Source organism: Equus przewalskii, chromosome 30, assembly GCF_037783145.1.
Source record: "Equus przewalskii isolate Varuska chromosome 30, EquPr2, whole genome shotgun sequence".
Classification (NCBI taxonomy): domain Eukaryota; kingdom Metazoa; phylum Chordata; class Mammalia; order Perissodactyla; family Equidae; genus Equus; species Equus przewalskii.
Window position 1 is genome coordinate 21,392,253 of NC_091860.1, and position 23,657 is coordinate 21,415,909.

At 41.5% G+C, this 23,657-nt stretch overlaps 1 protein-coding gene across 3 annotated transcripts in view; it reads right to left on the reverse strand.

Annotated features, from left to right (window-relative positions):
- The window catches only part of DHTKD1 (dehydrogenase E1 and transketolase domain containing 1), a 47,766-nt gene that overhangs the window by 17,106 nt on the left and 7,003 nt on the right, over window positions 1–23,657 (reverse strand). For 2 of the 3 annotated variants that reach the window (XM_070601232.1, XM_070601231.1), the window contains exons 2-10: window positions 18,417–18,572; window positions 17,002–17,213; window positions 16,002–16,196; window positions 13,713–13,982; window positions 10,181–10,352; window positions 8,941–9,139; window positions 6,525–6,837; window positions 5,248–5,332; window positions 4,619–4,758 (exon numbers count right to left, since the gene is read on the reverse strand). In XM_070601232.1, coding sequence (XP_070457333.1) covers window positions 4,619–4,758; window positions 5,248–5,332; window positions 6,525–6,837; window positions 8,941–9,139; window positions 10,181–10,352; window positions 13,713–13,982; window positions 16,002–16,196; window positions 17,002–17,213; window positions 18,417–18,572 — 1,742 coding nt within the window. Of the gene's footprint in view, window positions 1–4,618; window positions 4,759–5,247; window positions 5,333–6,524; window positions 6,838–8,940; window positions 9,140–10,180; window positions 10,353–13,712; window positions 13,983–16,001; window positions 16,197–17,001; window positions 17,214–18,416; window positions 18,573–20,342; window positions 20,469–23,657 lie in introns of those variants that run through there. The other variant, XM_070601233.1, reaches the window with a different exon arrangement.

A 23,657-nucleotide genomic window follows, 5' to 3' on the forward strand; every position in this document is an offset into this window, starting at 1 on the left:
GAGAAAGGAGATCTACCGCTCTCTATGAGTGATGCATATGGAAAAAGTGCGGACAAAGAGAGAAAGAGATAAAAGAGATTGGAACATGGGCATTAAAAATTTTCTTCAGGGAGTCAGCCCCAGGGCCGAGTGGTTAAGTTTACACGCTCCACTTTGGCGGCCCAGAGTTTCGCCAGTTAGGATCCTGGGCGTGGACATGGCTCTGCTCATTGGGCCATGCTGGGGTGGCATCCCACATGGCACAGCCAGAGGCACTCACAACTGAAGTATACAACTATGTACTGGGGGGCTTTTGGGAGAAGAAGAAGAAAAAAAAAAAGATTGGCAACAGTTGTTAGCTCAGGTGGCAATCTTAAAAAAAAAAAAATTAAAAACAAAAAAAGAATGAAAAAGAAAAAGGTTTTCTTCAGGGGCCGGCCTGATTGCATAGTGGTTAAGTCCGCACGCTCTGCTTCAGTGGCCCAGGGTTCTCCAGTTGGGATCCTGGGCGTGGACCTACACACGGCTCATCAAGCCATGCTGTGACAGCACCCCACATTGAAGAACTAGAAGGACTTACAACGAGGGTGTACAACTACATACTAGGGCTTTGGGGAGGAAAAAGAAAAGTGATCCATAAGAGACCACAGCAAGGTTGCAGAATACAAGGTTAATAGACGAAAGTCAATTGCTTTCCTACATACCAGCAATGAGCAGTTGGAATTTAAGATTAAAAAAAAAATTTTCTTCAAGGAGAAGCAAAATTAACTTCTCAAATGACCCACCTATGGAGCTGAGAGTCAAACAGTGTCATACAAGCTGTTTAAGAAATATCACAAAACAAAGGAGGGAAGTTTACCCAAAACAACGCCTATCTTTGGTTAGAATCCATTCTTCTAAGATCCTATTTGCATGATAAAGCAAAAGAATCATCACCACATGTTAAGATTAAAAAAGCAGGACACAAAATTACATCTCTGAAGAGGCTAAAGAGATGTGACAAGTAAAGGCAACATGTTTCTGAACTGGGTTTGAAGCCAAGATGGCAGTCATGTCTCTGTGTTAATTTCCTGGCCTAGATGCTTGTACGGTGGTGATGTAGGAAATACACATCTAGGGCATCAGGTTGGCATAGATTTCAGAGTAAGAAAAAGGGCCTTTGTATTATACATGCAACTTTTTTGTAATTTTATGTTTATTTCAAAATTTGTCTAAAAAATATCTTTTAAAGTTACATATTTATAGAACATTATTTGGCAATAAAAAAAGAATGAAATAGTGACCCATGCTACAACATGGATGGACCTTGAAAACATGATGCTAAGTGCAAGAAGCCAGTCACAAAAGGCTACATATTGTATGATTCTATTTACATGAAAAGGCCAAAATAGGCAAATCAATAGAAACAGAAAGTAGATTAGTGGTTGCCAGCAGCTGGTGGGGAGGAAGGAATGGGAAGTGACTGCTAAGGGGTATGGGGTGTCTTTTTGGGGTGACGAAAATGTTCTGAAATTAGACAGTGGTGATGTTTGTGAAACCAGTAAACAGGTAGCCACTGATGATCAGGTAGCTAGTAACTAAAGTTGTTTTTCTTTTTTGTAACTACTGAATACAGCTTTTAACTGTTTACCCGCCCATTGTTAACTGTGCTGCTGAGGCAATATGCTGTCTGACTCCCACTAGGCTCCTACAGATAAGATCTCCCTGGAGCCTGGGTCACCATGGTAATGGGTGTTCGAGCTGTTTTTCAGGAATTAGGACCCCCCCCTTGTCCAGTTCAGGCCAGTTGAGACCACCAACTCACTAACTGGGCCCGCGCAGATGCCCAATAAGTGATGTTTTGATGTCAAGAAGCTAAAAACTCCACCCTCAGATCATGCTAATGCTGCCATTTTGTGAACATGCGTCCTGTGAAGATGCGTGAAGTCTGACTACACTTGCACAGAGCATCAATTACGTCACCTCACTCCACTGACATAGCTCTACATGAGGTCACCCTTTGACCTTCTAGGTACCAAATCCAATGACTATGTTATTCTTTCTCTTATCTGACTCCTCCCTCCTTGCCTTCGATGACACAATGACTCAGTCTTCCTGCCTTTCTGGATGCTCTTTTGGGATATCCTTATCCTCTGCCAGCCCCTTAAATGTTGTTTTTCCCAGGACCCTATCCCTTGGTCCTCTTCTCATTCTGCTCTCTCAGGGAGATTCTTCCACCGCTGTGGTTTCAAACACTCCTACACCCTGATTACTTCCAAATCTATATCTTAAGACCATGTTTCTTCATTAACTCCAGAGATACATGTCTAATTCCCTGATAGAAATCTCTACGTCCTTGAGCCACTTCAAAGTCAAAAGTCCAAAACTGAATCCATCACCTTTCCTTACTAAGCCTGTCCCCTCTCTTTACTCTCTATTTGGGTGAATGCCACCTTATATACCAGCTGTCCAAGTTAGGAAGCTAGGAGATAATTGAGGCTAGTCTCTCTTCTTCACTCCCTCTATCTACCACTAAGTCCTAAAGCTTCTGTTTTCTGAATGGTTCTCAAGGCCCCATCTCCCGTCTGTACTGCCATTGCCCTAATTCACATCCCTGTGATTTCCTGCCCAGATCACTGAGCAGCCTCCTTAGAAACTGTCCTAAGTTTCCTCCTCCTTCAACTCGGGCTTCCAAAGTATTATCAGGAGTGCTCTTTCTAATACGAAAATCTGATTACCTATTCCAAATTCCTCCCTGGCTTCTCTTTTACAACACATTCAAAGTCTTTCACAATGTGGGTAGTCCTATCTGGCCAGTGTCCCTTTTTTTTTAACTCCTGTATCCACTTGGCAGCTTAAACTCCAGTCCTATGAAGCTCTTTGTAGTTCCCTGAGCAATATGTCAGGTCCTCTTGCTTCACAGCTTTTATATGTTCTATCATGTCCACCTAGAATGTTCTCCCTAAATGAGACTAGGCAATTCCTAAGGTCCTTCAAGTCCCAGCTCAAATCTGGCTTCCTCTCCCAAGCTTTTCTGGACTTCCCTCAAGTAGATTGGCTGCTCCTTCTCCTATGCATCTACTATACTTTATACACTTAACTACCTTATTTTCTTGAATCTATTAATGCTTTCATTTATTCCAAAAAGTATTTAATATGGCTTGTAAATATCCATGATATACAACATGATAATTTAAATGCAAGTGGGGAACAAGAAGATAAATAAAGATTGAGACACAGAAGGGAGTTGGGGAAAAGCAATCTGGTGACCTAGTCATTTGTCACTGAGGCTGCCATGGCCTCCACCCATTCCTAGAAGTCATCACTATTATTTTTTGAAAAGTGCATATATTCATTGTTTTATTTTCTGATTTTATAGCAGCCGTTGTGTATAAGGGAATGCTGGTCAGTTGCAGAATTCACGGTGTACACACAATAAAGACAAACCAAGCTCAAGCAGGAGTTTCTCCAGGGGCCTTCATATAAAGGACACGGTTTATGATAATCAATGAAATCTCTGACAGGTTCCTCAGAGCGGATGCAAGGCGTTTAACTGAGGCTTTTTAAATAGCAATATTAAAAGTTAATTGAGGGGCTGGCCCCGTGGCCGAGTGGTTAAGTTCGCGCACTCCGCAGCACGCGGCCCAGTGTTTCATTAGTTGGAATCCTGGGCGCGGACATGGCACTGCTCATCAGACTATGCTGAGGCAGCGTCCCACATGCCACAAATAAAAGAACCCACAACGAAGAATACACAACTATGTACCGGGGGGCTTTGGGGAGAAAAAGGAAAAAATAAAATCTTTAAAAAAAAAAAAAAAGTTAATTGATACTATAGATCAAATCACGATACAATAAAAGATATTGGGGTGGGGGAATACTAAACATTTCAGTATCTAGATCACCAGTCTGACTTCATCCAGGGGTGGATTTTAGACTAATTTAAAGAAAATATAAGCTGTACGTCCTTTAAGAAATACCCCTGGAATTTCGCTTTGACAAGTGAATTTCTTAATAAATACTGAGTATCAGTGAACTCAAGATTACACCCTCCAACACAGGGCTAGAGTAAGAAAAAGGACAATGTGCCACTGACTGTACCTTAAAGGATAATTTATGGTAATAAACAGCATGCGCCAGGCACTATGCTAGTTGTTGGAGAGAAAGAAATGAAAAGACACACCCGCTGCCCTTGACTCTAACGAGTACAGCTCAGTGACTGGCACACAGAAATACATGGTAATAGATATATTCATCAAGCCCACAAACGTTAGAGAATAAGGTAACCCTGAGGAAGTGGGTTTCTTTTTTTTTGTTAAGTAGGCAAGATATGTTGGCTTATTATCTACATCTTTGGCTTACTTTAATGAATTCAGCAACACGCATGTTATACTGTCAATTTTGAACTGATAAAATGAACATACACTTGACATTTGCAAGATCACAGATAAGTAGCCAGAGTAAAATAGCTCTGGTCTACTCACTAGTATGTTACTTCCATTTCAAGTGTATAGACCTACATTCTCCACCCACTCAGCACCCCTTTATTTCAGTAAGTATTGAACCCAAAGTTGCTGACATCTGTTTCTAGTTGCTTTAAGAATCCTGTAACTATGATCATCAGTTCCTGGGTTTTATAACAGACATTAAAACATCGTACCTCTAGAAACCCCTTCTGATTAGGGTCCATATGGTTCAGAGGAATATAGGTGTCATCTGTCTTCTGGCAAACAACCATTGCATGCCTCTGACTAAAAGTTCCACGGCCAACATCTTGGCCACTCAGACGGACATTAAAACCTTAGGCAAGCAAGAAGGGAAAAAAAAATCCAGATTCCCATGAATAACCTAGAAATAAGAAGGCATGGTGACCTTGAATTCTTATACACCAGCTCATCCTGAGAATTTTCCTTAAGATAATAGACAATCCTTACTAAAATATGCCTGTCCTATGTTCAAAAGTCTGTAGTCAAGGTGAGATTGTATAAGAACGGAGAGTCATCATTTGCCCTAGAATTTTTAGGGGAAAATATCAAAATATCCAGCTCTGAGCCGTTTGTTTCTCAGGAATAATTGCTCTATCGTCTATTCTCTGATGAAGGTTGTCAACAGGACTTATATTAAGATTAAATCATATTGTCAGATACGAAAAGTTAACACATTTTAGAACCTCTCTAGTCAATGAAAACAATAGGAGGTAGCGGTAATTCAGAACCGCAGGGGTCACATATAACAAATGTCATATGAAGCATCCCCTCCCAGCTGTGCAGCTAAACAGAGACTTCTTACCTTGAGCAAGTAACGAGCCCAAGGCCAGAGCTTCTGCTGTGGCCCAGTCTAACTTGGTTCCATCCATCACCTTCTCCATTCTGGACTGTAAAATTGAAGGGGAGGAAAAAAGAACCTTCTAAGAGTCCATATAGTTTTTTCACACTGGGTTCAAAAAAATGTAAGGCAGCAATGGTAAGTATCAAAAACATAATGTGAAATTAAACAGAAAGTGCAGAAGGATATATGAGAGTACGACTGCCATTATATGCTGCTTAAAACAGGAAAAACACCCGCCCTCAGGTCAGGGGTTAACCCCGCAGTGAATGAGAGGAGCTGGACCAGGAAGGGCTACACAGGGAACCGTGTGTGTAATATTCTACGCCTTCAGCTGGATGCCGAGTACAGAGTTTGCTGGTCGCTAACCCTATAAGAACTTAAAAAGGAACTTAGTGCTTTAACAATAATTCAGAGGGCAGAGCGTCTTCATCCAAGTTCAGGAAAGATGAAGGTCTTTAACTCCTTGCTCTCTGGCTTTAGCACAGAGAGTCACATGTTCCAGAAAACCCCTCGAATGCCAGGTAACCCGGGAGGGTTTGTCAATCAATATCCAACATGAGACAACGTGTAAAACCTCAACATGTTTAAGGGTCCAAATGGTTGTCTTCAGGGGTTGATTTTTGTTTATTCAACTTCAGCCACTCAAAAGAATGGAAATGTTTTCTGCTCACTGGTCAGAAAAATCAAAACAGGCATTCCCGTATTGCTGTATTTTTTTTGATTAATTTTTTAGGAAGATTAGCCCTGAGCTGAGCTAACATCTGCTACCAATACTTCTCTTTTTGCCCTAAATTAACATCTGTGCTCATCTTCCTCTGCTTTATATGTGGGATGCCACTACAGCATGGCTTGATAAGTGGTGTATAGGTCCGCACCCAGGATCCGAACCGGCAAACCCTGGACCACCAAGGCAGAGCATGCAAACTTAACTGCTATACCACGGGCCGGCCCCTGTATTGCTGTATTTTTAATAATGTGTGTGTAGTACATGTACATGTAACATATTAACAGGTATGAATGAATGAATGAATAAGTAAATAAGTGGAGGAAAAACAGACATAGAAAAAATCTGAATTAATTGACTATCAGTACCAAAACACCGCTAGGATCAGTTCCTAGAACCTGATGACACACAATAAATATTTGTCAAAGGAATTAGTCAACCAAAAAAGACCAGACCAACACCAGTCCCTTTGCTGCACAAGAACAAACTGACTGGAGAGTTCATTGCTCCCTACCTGAGCATACACCTTCAGAAGGTGACTGTGCATCTGGAGCTCCTCCGGCACCTCCACAGACTTCCCGCCAATAAACCGCAGAAGGTCCAGTGGCACACCTGTGTTCCAGGTGGTAATGCAAGCTTCCGGCTGAACCAGGCCCTGCCAGTGGGCCTGCAGGTTGGTGGCCGGGGGGCTGTAGTGCGCCATGTTGGTTAAATGGTCATTCAACTTTGCATAGTAGGAGGCTTTGATTTCTGACACCTCCTCCTGGGTCATGAGTCCACTGGCAATGAGGTGCTCTGCATACGTATCTGGGATGCTCTTCCGGGCTCTGCGTAAGAAAGAGGGGGAAAAAATCAACCTTGTAAAAATCGAAGAGAGACTATAGTCATTGTCAAAGACACTGTAAAGTGCCATCGCTATAAAAAGGCATGCGGGAAATATTTTAGAACTAGATAGCGGAGGTGGTTGCACAACATTGTGGACGCACAAAAGGCCACTGAATTGCTCACTTTAAAAGGGTCCATTTTATATCATGTGACTTTCACTCTAGTGCATTTTTTTTTTCAGTGAGGAAGATTGGCCCTCAGCTAACATTCGTGCCAATCTTCCTCTATTTTATGTGGGATGCCGCCACAGCGTGGCTTGATGAGCAGTGCTAGGTCCGCACCCAGGATACAAACCTGCGAACCCCGGGCCGCCAAAGCGGAGCGTGCAAACTCAACACTAAGCCACCAAGCCAACCCCTAATGCATTACTTTTTTTAAAAGGCAGTGGTGAGTAACAACCTCTTCCAGGCAAGCAAGAAAAAATAAAATTATCTTTATAGGCTTGTGTCTACATCCAGGTAGAAATAATGAGTAGTAGGGTTTTTCTATGAGTTGGTAAATTCTGGACAGTTATTTACAAGACTGATCTACATTATCTACTCACTCAGTACCCCTTTATTTCAAAAAGCATTGAACCCAAAGTGGCCAACATCTTTTCAGGTAGCTTTAATAATCCTGTAACTACACTAATCAGTACCTGGGTTTGACAATAATAACAATGCCACTCTACATTCACATAATACTTTAAACTATAAAGTCTGTTCACATGTATTATTATGTTTAATCCTGACAAAAGTGAGACCTAGGCAGGATAGACTTTTTTTAATGGGGCCTGAGCCACATCAAGTCATTCAGCAGCTAAATTCAGAGAGCCCAGATTTGTTCTTTCAAGAGGCGTCTGCTACCTATGACCAGAAAGACCCATCAATGTCCCCAAATTTATTCCTCTTCTTTAATTTATATTTATGAGGGAATAAAGTGGGGGGGAGGATCTATTTTACTTTCTAGTATCTCAGAAGGAAATTCCAAAGAAACACGTTCCTCTCCGACACATTAACTTCTGACTCAGCGCTGTGCAATAGAAATACAATGCAAGCCAATGTGTAATTGAGAATTTCCTAGTGGTCACATTAGAAAAGGTAAAAAGAAACAGGAGGAATTAATTTTAATAATATATTTATTTAACTCAGTAGACACAAAATATCACTCCAATACTTAATATAAAAATTATTATTGAAGTAGTTTCCGTTCTTTTTTTCACACTAAGTCTTTGAAATCTGGTGTGTATATTATGCTTACAGCACATCTCCATCAGGACTAGCCACATTTTAAGTGCTCAACAGCCACTTATGGTTAGTGGCTTCTGTATTGGATAGCACAGTTCTAAACATTCCTTAAAATCCATCATGTCACCTCTTGCCAAGGCACAAAGCAGGTCCACAACTGTAGTTTGCAGAAGTGACTCACGAAGGCTGTTTCCAACTCTGTCAAAGCCATGCTAAGTAGCTCGGGCAAGGTGCTGCCTACGTCTTCCTCCTTCAGTCTTCCCATCTGCTAAGCGAGGTTGTTAAGTTGCCCTTTGTCTACTCATCAAGGAAACATGTAGAGTTTGAAGAAGGTGGGGAGCTTTCTTGAGACCCCGAGGGTGACCATTCCAGTTTGCCCAGGACTGTCCCAGTTTTAGCATTGAGAGTTTCACGTCCCATGGAAACCAGGAAAGGTGGTCTGTCCAACCTGAGAGTGTCTAATAAAAGTAATAGTGTGAGGCCAGCCTAGTGGTGTAGTGGTTAAGTTCACATGCTCTGCTTCGGAGGCTGGGGTTCAGTGATTGGGATGCTGGGCGCACACCTACACACCACTCATCACATCAGGCCACGCTGTGGTGGCATCCCACATAGAAGAACTAGAAGGACTTACAATTAGGATATACAACTATGTACTGGCACTTTGGGGGAAGAAAAAAGGAGGAAGATTGGCAATGGATGTTAGCTGAGGACCAAGCTTTCTCCCAAAAATAGCATACCTCAAAAAAAGAATAATAAAAATAAAAATAGCCCGAGCACTGTGGGTAAGAGGGCATATTAAACGAAGGTTTGTAGTTGTACCTGATGATTTTGTACATGACTGGGTTGGTAAAGAAGGGCTCATCTAGCTCGTTGTGGCCCCACTGCCTGTAGCATAACAAATCAACAATCACATCCTTCCGGAACCGGCGCTGGTACTCAAATGCCAGCCGGGTGGCACGAACCACTTCCTCTGGGCTATCTCCATTGACGTGGACGATGGCGCAGCCCACAAGCTTCCCTGAAGCAGAGAAGATGGAGGTGAAGCAGGCCGGTTAGCCCCAAATGACATTAGCCCACCTCCAAGTCCTGTTGCCTGCGTAGGGAGGCACATCCTCGGAGGTAGTTTGGCTTGGTTGTTAAGAACCCACGTTTTGGAGTCCAGCCGACAAGAATGAGTTCACATCCCAGCTCTGTGACTTATTGTGGGACCCTGGCAAGGTGATGGATCCCAGTCTCCTTGTCTATAAAAGTAGGATAATGGCTCCCACCTCTAGTGGTATCCCAAAGGTTAAATGAGTTACTGCATATGAAGTGCTTAACAGTGCCCGGTTCACAATAACTAATATTTATTTTGTTATTGTCATTACTACTATTATCTTTCCTTCTGAGATAAAAGGTTTATTAAAGGATTTATCCTAGGAAAAAATGGATTTTCTCCAAAGAAAATTCATAGAATGTATTTTCAGCATCTGTATCAAACTGGTCACAAAAAAATTCACAGAGACAAAAGGCATCCAGGCCAGGATCTGGGTGTAAAAACAGAACAGTTCCTACCATCTAACAGTTCTTGTAACTCTGTGCATTAGAGAACGGGTAATAAAAGCCCTGCCTTTCTCTTAATGCTGCCAATTTCCAGGTGAAAACAAGTCAGCTTAGCTTTTTCACACCTGATTTCACATCAGACCACTTAGTCAGATGTACTGGTTAAAAACATCCTTTTCGACTAAGGTCTTGGGTACTCCCAGTCTGACTCCTAAAGACAGTTACTGCGGTGTTGTACTAGTGGTGCTGATCTCTGGTTTCCGCCAGATCATTCAACCGGATACTTGAGCAATTTGAGACTTCATCCTCTAAGTTCCACTTCTGTCTTATTTCCTTGGATTTTAAGATCACGCTCAGACATTAGAAGGAATATTAACTTAACACTGTTGGTGACTACTGACCATATCTGATCCAAAATTAAAAATGGGGTAGCCAGTGAGGCTCACTGTTCTGAGTGAACTAGAAGATTCTGTGGGAACTGCTGGTCTGACCATCAGCTTCTCCCCGTGTTACATACCGATATCACTACAGTATAAGGAAGACCTCCCTCTTTCTGCCGGAGTGGTGTAACCCAGCTGGTTATTGACGATCAAATGGACACTCCCACCAATTCTGAAATGTGGGAGATTAGAGAGCGTAAATGTTTCAGGAACAATCCCTTGACCACAGAAAGAAGCATCACCGTGAACCTAAATCATGGAGGAGAAGGAAAGAAAATGAACGTAAGGGACGGAGAAATTTAGGATTTCAAATTGGAACGAATCGCTTTCAAATAATAACAGGAATAAAAACAACCACCCTCTCACTGCTCCCCTTCCCTGCCCCAAATCTGCTTGTTATAGGATTTTCTAGAAGGGTTAGGCTGATCCAAGCAGCTTTCAAAGATACTAAAACAGTCCTTTTCTTCTTGCAGCCACCACCAGTTGACCTACTCCTTCCATCTTGTACCATCAGCTATACCCATTACTTCTCGTATACCCATCAACATTCTACTGCAGAGAGCGCCACTACAGAAGGAAGGCCACAGGAGGGGCAGAAGGAAAATCAGCTCTAGCAAAGTTTTCATGAGAACAGCCTGCAAGACGCAAGGAAGAGTGCACAGCTTTGAACTCCCCGGCTTCTCCAGTCGTCTTGCCCCCGAAAAGAGACTTCGCGCAGCTCCACCACCTAATCCCCACTGGGTGTAACGGCCACCATTGCGAACATGAAGGAAGTGATGTGACAGCAAAGACAGGAGGCATGGGGGGAAGGTATATCACACATAAGAGAAAGGACGCTTTGAGGGAAAACAAAATACTAGTAGGAGAGAATGTCTGAAACGTGCTGTTCTTCCAGAGCATTTCATAACTTCATCACAGAAGCTGGTAGATGGAAGATGCTAGAGAAAGGCGGAAATTTTTTTAGAAAAGTTGAAAGCAAATAATGAGGGAATTGTAGATCTTAGAAGAAAATAGAAGCTCAGCAGACTTCACGCTGAAAGACTATTATCATAAACAGCCAAAATGCTGAACTAAAGAGTGAGATCACCTGATCTGCCCTAACTTAAGGTAACCATGGTGGCTCTGATGATAACGGAAGTAAAAGACCTGATATGAATGAAAAAAGAATCCTTGGAAGTAGATTTTTCTAAAGCACATTGAAAATGTCCTTTTAAAAAGTCACTTTTATATAAGTAGAACATTTTGGCCAAGAAAGCAAGCACTCTCTTGAATCAGTAAAATTTCCAGTCCACACCTTCCATTGCTAGGGTCTGCGGGGATGACCGACATGTTGGAGTATCTATATCTAGTAACAACATACCCTTGCATTATCTCCACAGCAGTATGCATTATCTCCATTATCCACCCAACAACTAGGTGGGGGGCCAGGTAAGGAAGTCACCACTGTCCTTTTTACAGATAAGAAAACCAAGATTCAGAAAGAGTATATATTTTACACAGCTTGGACTAGAGGGTAGACCTTCTGTGACACGTCTGCTTTTTCTACTTATTTCCTCACCACTCTAAGCCTTTCTCCTGGATCAAGAAACATTATGGATATGTTCTCATTTAATCCTCGGAACACTATGAGGAATGTAATATACGCCCATTTTGCCTGTGACATTCGGAGAACCTAAGTAACAGAACCAAGCACGCCAAGCTAGAAAGGAGCAAAGCCAGGATTTGAACTCAGATCTTCTTGGTTCTAGAGTCCTTGTCTTTTCTACACCACATTACATTGTAAAGTCCAACCCTCAGCCAAACGGTGGCCCACACAGGGTCAAGGGGTTCCTGGCATCTGAACACTCCTCGTCCTTTGGCCTCAGTGCTGCTGGGATTGCTTGTGGGGTCAGGACGTAAAAGGAGATCAGTGAAGCAAGGAAGAGAGATGTGTGTTTCTTCTGCTCCTTTACAAAAGTGTTACAGTGGAGGCACTGATCAGACACTGCATCTGTTCACAATTTGCCCATTTTATCATGGTCTTAGGATTCTTGGCACTAAATCACATGTGTGTCACTCGCTAATTTTATTTTTCTTCTTAAATCAAAGAGAAACCACTCCACTCTGCTCTATAAAGCTTTGTGGGAGTAAGGGTCCATGAGCACAGACAAATGCTGCGTGAGGTGGAAGCCACCCAACCAAACACGGCCGTGGGGGTTGGACACACACAGAAGATCCCAAACGAGAATCCACTTCCACCAGGTCCAGGAGTAAGATAAGCAGAAGACAGACAGAAAAACTAGCAACCAGAATGTCATCCGCTGTGATTTTATAGGCTCCAAATTTAGAGTTCTCACAAGAAACTCCAATTGTGTACTTGAGCAAGGCAAGACGTGCAGACACAGCAGGGCAAAATATTTTAGGAACACAAAGTAGACAAAAAAGGGTAGTCAGTTTCTCATCACTTTAAAGTAAATGCCATTTTCACCTCTTACTTCAGAAGTCCATCTTAAGATCTGCTTGATGTACTGGGTAAATGTGAATGACTAAATTATTATAGAACATGATGAATTAAGTGAAAGGCAAAGAGAATATCTGGTTAATGATTTGGAGATTCCTATTTAGAAATACCATATTATAATCAAATCCAATTCTGCCTACTCTCAATTTATTTCCTACAAGTTTCTGGCCCAGGGAAAATGAACGTGAGTAAGATAATGTCGCTATTTGCATATGTAGCACAATATTCTACTGCCTTACAGATCTATCTATTTCTGTTGTGTTTGAAGACTCAGTTACTGTTATCCAGGATTAATTATCTCCCGGTAGCTAAAGGTTCTTTTTTTTTTTTTTTTTTGGTGGAAGATTAGCCCTGAGCTAACTGCTGTCAATCCTCCTCTTTTTTGCTGAGGAAGACTGGCCCTGCACTAACATCTGTGCCCATCTTCCTCTACTTTATATGTGGGACGCCTGCCACAGCATGGCTTGACAAGCAGCACCCGGGATCTGAACCAGCAAACCCTGGGCCGCCAAAGCGGAACATGCGCACTTAACCGCCTCGCCACCGGGCCCGGCCCCTAAAGGTTCATATTTAAAGGAATACTCACAGAAAAAAAAGGTGACCCACAATCCAAACTCTAAAAGATACCTGTTAGGTTACCAAAACCTGGGAGGAAGAGGAAGCAAGAACCACACTAATGATTTGTATTGGTTGCCTTAATGCCAAAGACCTTCACTGTAAAACAAACAAGCAGACAAAATAAATCCAGATGCTTGTAGTCTTGTTAGATATATGAAGACCACATAGTTTCCTAGAAGGCTGCACTTGCAGAGAAGTCATGACAATTGTCCTCACAGACGCGTCAGCTACGCCAGTCCCTACCCCGTTAATTAATCCATAACTCAAGAAAGGAAAAACACGGTGAAAACCTCCGTCTAAAGTCAGTTGCCTTGAGCCTAGACTTCAGATCTGCTATGAATTTTGAAAACAATCCCAGAATCTTATTTTCCCAAAAGTTGATCTCAATTTCCTCTTGAATGTCTGCCATCTCCTTTCAGAACTACCAACCCAGACATTCTTTCTTCCTGATCTTCCCAACCTCTGGCCCTGCTTCTTGAAGCTACAAGTACCTGTAAGCAAATGACTTTGTCCCCAGGCTGGGCCGAACTGTCTGGAGAGTAGTCCCCATCTTGTCTAGACTGCTGTCTTCCACGGGTTTTCCCGACAGCCACGGGGTTAACGGCTTCCAGGTGCGAGGGGTTAGGCAGCATTGTCACATGGAGGGGACGGTGTGCTCCAAAGTCCAGGTCAACCGAGGAGGTCAGGTGAGACAGGACATCTCCAGTGGCTGAGGCATTTTCTGGAAATTCACTCAAGCCTCGCATTTTACGGAACATCAGCTATTAAGAATGAACACAAGAAAAAATGCCTTTTATCACCATGGAGACAAGAGAAGAGGTTGTTAGTTCAAATCATACAATAAAAAAACCTTCATGCACATGCTTTGATAGCTATTATAACCATGCATTCTTTAAAAATAGCTACACGCTTCTAACTGCTCCAATGCACAGAACTAGAGACCTTCACCATCAAATGAAGTACCAACACTTTAAGGAGAGTCTAACATGGTGAAAATGGTAAGCTCTCTGCCTTGCAATAAGCAAAATAATGTTTCTTAAATATATCTGTGATAAAATATTTTCCAAAAGAACTTTGTATTAATCTCATTAAAGGCAGAGAGAAAAATAAAATAGAACTTAATCCCATTTCACCAAGGGATGACGTACACCGCTTAGCTCAAGTCACATCTAAAAAACTATACTGTCCAATTCTCAAAGGACTTCTCTGCACATTCTCTCCATGTTCAAAGTCATCTACAAGATATATGTTACTAGCCATTTTACAAAGGAACAAGGAAGAAAAATTAACTAAATTGTTAAAGATCGTGGCTATTCCGTAAAAAGCTGGGTTTCAAACCAAAGTATTTACCAAAAACAGCATGTTATTCTCAATTAGTCAAATTGTCTGAAAGACCGAAAAGCTTCCCTACTTTGGAAAAGCTTCTTATTGCCCTCCCACAGACAGGAACATACACACTCACACAGTGTAGGTCCAGATGAGTTGCTCATGAATAGGATCATTTATCATCATTTCTGCATCTTTCAGTAATTTTTTTGTCTGGGATATTTTAGAAACGCAATTTTCGGTTTAAGAATTTCCGTGTGTATGTAAGCACACGCCTCCATCTGTCAATCACTTTATTCTGTCATATCTTACCTTTCCTAAGGTATTTGTCTTTTAAAAGCTGATTAACAATCTCTTAGCATCAGAAACACTGAGGTCTAAGTAATAGTGGTAAAGCTTGGCCCCCAGACATGACATGAGGTGTATTTTCTAATATTATTAAGGATAACACGTCCTTCCGTGGACTCTGTTCACTCTGCCTAACTTTGACAGGCCCTTTTGCACTTATAATTATTTTTTTAAATTTTATTGCATTTATTAATAACACAAACAACTTTTTTGTGTGTGAGGAAGATTTTCCCTAAGCTAACATCCACTGCCAATCTTGCTCTTTTTTTTTTTGCTTGAGGAAGATTACCCCTGAGCTAACATCTGTGGCAATCTTCCTCTATTTCATATGGGGGACCCCTCCACAGCATGGCTTGATGAGCAGTGCATAGGTCCACCCCTAGGATACAAACCTGCAAACCCCGTGCCCCCAAAGCAGAATGTGAAAACTTAACCACCATGCCACTCGACTGGCCCCTATACATATTCTTAATCTCCTGGCCGAGAAGAATAGTGAGTTTTATCCATGCATTGTGGATCTTATTAAATATCGAATTTCTCTGATGTTCGTTGACATCACATCTTCAGTCCTGACTCTCGAGTCGTCTGAGAGACTTACAGAGAAACTGAGCTGGGCTGAACAGGAGCACCAACATCCAATTCCCTATCAACCCACTCACTTGGGTGTTCTCTGGAGATAACAATGTATTATTCATTTTACGCACTCTATTAACTACAAACTCTGCAAATAAGAGAAAAGTATAATTGACTTTTTGGAAGGTAAAACTGTAAAAATTGCACAGATCTTTGTGTTCGTTTGAACAATTTTTATTAAATAAGAAAAGCATGCTTCATAAAACCAAATTTATCTGTTTGCATCATCCTTGAGAAAACAAACTAACTTTTAACTTCCCTGAGAGAAGAAAGAATCCATAAAAAGACAAATAGAAAGCCCGCCTAAATACCAGTTCTATCCAGCAGCATTAGGTTTCATAGATGAACCAAGCAATCTCCTGGACCAACAGCTCATATGCTTAGTTGGTTTTCTACAAGGAATTACTACCATCAGTTTGATTCTGTTATAGGCGGTTGTACATTGCTGGTGAGAAACTAAGACAGTCTCTTACCTCCGGAGGGAGCTGCAGAAGGCCTGTCAATAAATTCAGCCTCCCTCTGTGGGGCATCCCAATAATAACATCGGTTATCCCGTCGTAGGCTGACCGTTTCAGCAACTCGTGGAAAAAGCCCATCATGCTTTCAGCTCCTTCGCCTCCATATCGCTTCACTGTGGCAAACTTGGTGGCCAAAAAGTGGTCAAACTCCTATGGAACATCACGTCAGACATATTCGTTACAGGAAGATAGCCGGCTAGTCAGGTCACAGTCAGACACGTCTACATGTGTTGTAAGAAGACCCCACACTTCTTCAGGTGGCTGCAGCAGGGGCCCTTCACTACATTCCCCAGAGACAGACATAAGTAATCCAGAGCACGGCAGGAAAACCTTGCAAGGACACCGGACAGCAGTAGGGAATGCAGAGAAAATAATCTGAGTGGTAGAATAACTACCCCAAGAGGAATCCCCTTAGAATGTGCGTTCTTCTAGAGTAGAGAGGCCGGGCCTTAGCTCTCTGGGTGCTTACATTTTAGTACCGGGCTCTACAGTACTATCGCATCAAGGCTGCAAACCAGCCAACTATCTGAATCATGGGGAAGAGATTTCCTGTCATCTTGATATGCCTGAGTCCTGATCACAGCCCCAACGGAGATTCAACTCCATTGACGTGGAGTGAGAGCCTCTTCCATGTAGAGACTTTTTTTTTTTTTTGATCATTTCAGGTAATAAAAAGAGAAGTAAGATCTTAAGGATTTTGCAATCTTTTAGAGTCAACAGACAAACACGCAAAAAGTTTTCACTCTGAGGAAAACAATGGCCCCGTTGTTTGGCAATCCACTTTTTTCTACTTAGAATAAAGTGGTGTGTGTTACATTGTCTGTTGAGTTGAGGCAATGGAGGGTGAGTGGGGGTCTGTTCAGAGCTAATGCCTTCCTTCTCTCTCTTCAATGTTTAAGTATCTTTGTAGAAAACGAGCCGACTGGTCCACTAACATCCGCTGTCGCTTTTATACCTGGGACTCTAGCATTAGTTTTGACAGATGTTTTCGCTCTTCTGTGGTAAAGGTCTCCTTTTTCAGCTCCTCAAACCGCTTGGCAAACCAGTCTTTCTCCTCCTGGCTCTGAAGTTGGGAGGTTTCAATAGAAATCTGCCCACAGTAGATTTGATTGAGATAGGCTAATATTTCCTCAAGAGAGGCCTCGTCCTTCCCCATGTTCAATAATCCTATGAGATGGAATCAAAGGGATCATTCTAAAGAACAGTCAACCATATAACTAATTATTGAACATACCAAAATAATTATTTCAATTCAGAGCACTTCATTCCAAATAACTTGGGTCATCATCAATGGTTATCTAGATTTTTCTAAAAGCAAAATTGTAAATACGGGCAATGGCCATGAAATAGTAAAACTTCAGAGGGGGGAAAAATCCCTTTCTTCACAAGGACAGAGCCACACTGCTTTATGACAAATTTTGATTCTATTGTAATTTCAAACTAGAATTTGAAAGCTACCATTCATCTGTTTTATAGTTACAAATCTTATGTTTTACCTTTATCTGAAATATTTATCTACCAAGATGTTCAACTTTCATTAATATCTATAAAGCAATGCCTATTATTGAACAGTTGGTCTCCACATGAGTTAATATTGATAGCAAAGCAACATTTTAAGGTAAAAGGAAATCTCCCTGAAACTCAGTCAAAGAAAAGGAAGGTTTGTAATGTGCCGTTAACTCAGCACCAATCACTTATCAGTCATTTGCCTAAACCTACACCATGAGTTTAACAAACCATCATTCACTTTATAGGGCTTATGGTTTCTTCACTTCAGATCTTCAAAACGGGTTGACCAATGCTGCAATGAACACGAGAGGGCAGACGTCTCTTCCAGATCCTGATTTCCTTTCCTTTGGATAAATCCTCAGAAGTGGGATTACTGGATCAAATGGTAGTTCTATTTTTAATTTTTTGAGGAACCTCCATACTGTTTTCCACAGTGGCTGCACCAGCTTACATTCCCACTGACAGGGCACAAGGTTCCCTTTTCTCCACATCCTCACCAACACTTGTATCTTTTGCTTTTTTGACAATAGCCATTCTAACAGGTGTGAGGTGATATCTCCTTGTGGTTTTGATTTGCATTTCCCTGATGATTGGTGATGTTGAGCACCTTGTCACATACCTGTTGGCCATTCGTACATAGGTTTTTGGATGCAGAGGAAATGGGCCCTATCAGAAGACCATTCTAGAACCTCAAGACTGCTTCTCCCTGCCAGCGCTTGAATGTACCCCTCGTTATCTCCTCACACCCCACAGAAGCCTGAGCTCCAGTGGGCATGTGAGTTCTTCAAGAACAGAGAGAGGAGCCCACCTCATGTTGGCAGTTAAGTGTCATATGGACAGCCTGTTGCTAAGGGGCTTTACCTGTGGTGTTAAAAGGTCCCTGCAGCGTCTGCACAACGGCTTGGATTTCAGGCACATTCTCCTGCAGGGCTTGTCCAGTGAAGAGGGGGTTGATTTGGGCAGCTTTATGACCGTGCTCACAATATACCGTCACCAGCCTGGCAAGGCCGTGATCAACTAATTCAGGGGGAAAACAGAACAACACAAACAGTTTAGGAAATGCCCACAAACTGCAAAGTCAGCTTTTCAAAGAAGCCTCAGTGGCCTTAGACATTTTTAACACATTGCTCCTACCCACCACATCTGTCAGTGGTTTGTAGGATTAAAAATTACCAGGATCCAGGAAAACACACTTATTTCCTTAAATTGATCTCATGATAGCTAAAGTCACTGAAAACAACCAAAAACGAAATAGAACTACGAGTGCACATTTGTAAAAATAACTATGCACTTGGGTAGATATAAAAGAGAACACCCAAAATTGAAAAGAACTGTTAAAATGCCAAGATTGTGGATAATTATAGTTCGCTTTATTATTTGAGATATTTTTATATATTTTACATAAAAAATAGAGATAGCTACAACTACAAAATCAATGCTGTATTTCCTTCCTTATTTCCTAAAGACCCCAGGGACATAGTTATTTCATAGATCTATGAAATCTTAGACTAGGAAAAGACCTTAAAATGATCTTGTCACTCACATAATGAAAAAGAAAAAAAATCCCCTTTATAAAGCCCTAAATGAGTGATTCCCCAGTCTCCACTTAAAGAAGAGGCGTTATCTTTCAATGAATCCAATTCTTAGACGATTTTATATTCAGCCAAAAGCTGCTTTTCTTCCCTTTCCCACATGAAAGTCCTAAAATTTGAAAAAAGTCCTTAATGCTCACATTCAATTAACTTTCAGTTCATTATGGTATTCTTACACAAACTGAGCACAAATCCCTGAAAATGAGCAGATCTACTGTTGAGGTCACACATTTTCTAAACATTTTTAAAAAATTTTATTTTCAGAACCCAAAGAAAAGTGTTAGCATATTTGAAACATCTAATGACCATTTTATGAACATTTATTACCATGAAACGATTTCAGGGCTACCAATGTGCTTGGGCTCATACTCGGAGTACTGCAAAGTGTAGCTCTTGTCACAGGCTTAGAGGAAAGAACAGAGATGTACTGAATACGTAAGGGATGTGTTTGCACTAATACGGCAGCTGGGAGGATCCAAACTACGTCTAACAAACTTCTCAAACAATCCCAGTAAATGAACTGATTTCAGGCTAGAGGTTAGGGATGTAATATGCTGTAGGGTTCTATTCTGAACCTTACTGGTGTTCTCGGTTGCTGTTTTATGAAGTAGGAAAGCTTCATGTTTGTGGCTAAAATCCAGATGGACCATGTCTACAGCCTTGTCCCTGTTGGCCACTCCTTAAAGACACATTCTTCCCTGGGCTCTCTGGCATTGCAAGACCCTGGTTTTCCTCCAAACTCACTGGCTGCTCAACCTCAGTCCCTTTCAGGGGGCTCCTCCTCTGGGTCCATCTCTAAAATACTGGTGCTCTGTGGGTCTGCCCAGGGCCACCTTCTCAATCTATTTTCCCTCTGTGTGATCTCCTCCACTTTCCACAGCATCCAGTATCATCTACAAAACTACATCTTCAGTGGGATAAGTCAATAGTAAATATACAGGGTTTTCATCACCATTCTCATAGCGATCCGGTTGCCCTTTTGAAAACATTCTCTTTAGTGAACCCATGTCAGCTCACAGAGACCACTGCTTCAATTTCTGACTGCTCGCCAGGCAGGCTTTTATTGATATTCTGGAACACTGACATGGGAGTTGGCACAAAAGGACACTGATCACCCCAAAGAACACGTGGCACCTATTCTTCTGGCAGAGCCAGAGAGAAGACTCTTCCTCTCCCACTTCTGGGCACATCTTACCTCCAGCCTGGCGATCTATTTTCTCTCACACCCTCATTTCAATGCTCTGGTTTCTTCTCCCAGACCCAGTCCCATATCCCTTCCCTCTCTGCCCTCAGGTCTTTCCATTGTGACATCTGGCATTCTGTTCCATGTTTAACAAATCTCCCTACATTCTTAATCTTTTCCCTAAACATCCCTTGCACTCCTGTCCTGACTGGAATCCGCTTTCCCCAGAGGACATCATTAGATGACAAAGCTACTTATCACCCACACCCACACCTCTCAAACATTGAGGCGGAGTGGCTGCCTCCTCATTCCTCGCTGACATTTCCCTATTGTTAGTCCTCTAACTCTTTACAAACCCCCAGTGCTCTGAGGGAGGTGCTCGAGGGTTAATAGCTAATGTCCATTTCCCAACAGTCATTGCAAAATAACGTTGGAGGAGGATGCTTCACGGAAAAATCTTACTGTATTCATATCAAAAGAGACTATAAGACAGTATATATAGCATGAGCCTGCTTTTTGTTAAAATGTGTGTATAGTATATAATATATATTTCATTATGTAGTATATATAGCATATTAGTATCTGCATACTTCATACATATGTGTATGTACATGTTCATATATATATTTCATAAATATAAAGGAAATAGACCAAAAACTTAGTGATGTCCAAATTCCTGATTTTTTTGTGGCTTATCGTATTTTCTAAGTTTTCCACAGTGAGCATGTACAGAAGAGCTCTTTAAGTTGTATCCATCGCTCTGACTTGCTGCCGCCTTCACTCCCAGAGCCTTTGATCTGTGAGTCCTCACGGGTACACCCAGCACGTCTGCCCTCACTTCACTATATGCTTATAAGAATCAGTTATATCTGTTCCTAAGGCTATTGCTGTGGGGAAAAGTAAAATATTGGAGGAGAAATCATAAAAATCTAGAGAGATTTTGCATTCGGATTGCTTTCATAAGTCCTCTTAATTTTAAAGATTTGCATATCCAACAACAAAAATAAATATCTTTAAGTTAAAATACTTAAAGCATCTCCCATTTCGATATGAAACGCCCTGCTTTAATGACTTCTTTTTAAATTAACTGGCCAAATTCCAGTTTCAAATACATTGGATAAAAGTGCTTCACCTTGTAGCAAATAATGACATTAAAAGATTTAAAAGAATGAGGGCACAGCAATAGAACACACATATTCTTCATTTAACAACTTGCCATTACTGTATAAATTGAAGGATTACTGTAAGAGAAAAATGAATACTTTTATGTTAGGCATAAAACTGCCCAAAAAACTTAGTACTCATGATATCTACAAAAGTTCAGAGGGATTGAATTTGACGTTTAAATCCCTAAGAAGCCAGAGAGAAGAGGAAAACAACAACAGCACATAGATACTCTTCTTCAAAACAAAATGGGAAATATTGGAGGCATGCACCCAGCTCAGGAGGCTGGCATACAGTAGACGCAAGAAATATTTGTTATTACATGAATGCAGTCCTGAGATTCAGCATTTTGTAACAGAGTCACAGAATTCTCATGATGAAAGCTTTCCAGAGCCCTCAAACGTGGAAATACAAGACCCACAATGGATCCTTCCCACTCATGTTGACTCCCTCTCTCCTGAGAAATTCCATTCCAGGGGGTGGGTTCCAGTGACCATGTCTATATCACTTCCTCTGCCTCCCTACAAATTCATGGATTCCAAAGACACCTGAGTCAAGGTGGGTCAGATTCCATCTTTCCAGAATTTGAGACTTGGAATTGAGAGGGATGTTATGAGAAAAGAGTAAACCTGAGACTATTATCCTTAGAGAAGCTGCTTGCTAGGTTGGCTGGTGTCCGGGAACTTGGAGTTCAGGAATGTCTTCACCTGTCCCCAACTGATAAGAGTAGCCCTCTATGCCTCAACTGTTCAAACAGCGTGGTTTATGCTGAACACCTGCTGTCCTTCTGGGAGTCTGGAATTTTGGCATGTGCAAAGGGTGCTTACATGACCATTTCCCAAGAGAAACCTTGGGTGCCGAGTCTCTAATAGGCTTCCCGGGGCAGAAACATCACACACGTTTCTGTGTTTTTGTCGCTTGAAGAAGAGTGCGTTCTCTGTCATCCCTCATGGGAGAAACAGCATAAGGAAGCTTGCACAACACATCCTCCAGCTCTTCCTGTGCCTTTTTCCATTATGACCCAGCTGTATAACCTTATTACATCACTGTAATAAACCTTAGCCACGAGTACAACTATACGCTGAGTGCCATGAGTCCTTGTGGCGAATCTCAAACATAGGGTGGTACTGGGGACCCTCAACACATGTATGGATGACACAGGAACTGAGTCACATTAACAGCAGTGCTCTGTGGGTCCACACACACTCCTGCCAATATCCCCTGAGTTAGCCCTGATTTACTCCCTACCCGAGTTTCGGTTGCTTGACACATCCTTCACTTCTAGAAGACATCCTTGTATCTTTCAAATAAAATCCCCTCTTTAGGATAGCTGGAGTGGGTTTCTGTTGCTTGTGACTAAAAGAACCTTAGCTAATACAAGATTAAAAACTATTATGATAGGGATCTCTATATCAACTACTTTATTCTCTGTTGTAAGCAAACATGGTAGGGACACAGAACAGTGTTTTGTTTTAGGGAAAAAATGTTCAAATTAACCAGCATGAAGTACACTGACAGACAACTTAAACTAAACTTAGTACTTAAACTAAAAGTCAATACAGTTCTATTTTATGATCTGGTCATAAATAGCCTCCCCCCCAGATTTCTAGACCATATCCATAGTTCTATTTCCATTTAAGGCAGCATATGCTTAAGGCAAGTGGGAGCACTGGATATCTATAAAAACAGTGAAAACTCCAAGAAAGGGAATTTCGTAATTGGAATCCCTTAGAACCCTATTAAAATGAGGTGGCTGCCTCCAGCTTCAACTTAGGAACTCCATAGATAACCATATTAAAAGCCAAATGACTTTGTACCAGCATACTATATTCTGTTCAATAAATTCAGATAGACCTAGGCCGTGCAACTGAGTTCATTTTCTATCATACCCTCCCTTCCCGTCTCAAACACAACAGTTTTACAAAATAAATTTTTTCCCTGTTGCTTCTTTCTTGCAAAAAAAACAGACTTTAAACAGAAAGCCTGTTCTGCCTTTACATTTTTTTAAATCCTTTCTTAAATCATTGCCAAGATAGATAAGTAAGGGTCACAGGTTGATAATAAGTGATAGTGACTGCTTACTGAGTACTAACTTTTGCATGCATTGTACTGGATTTTTCAAACACATCATGTTAGCTAATTCTTGCAACAATTCTAAAATAG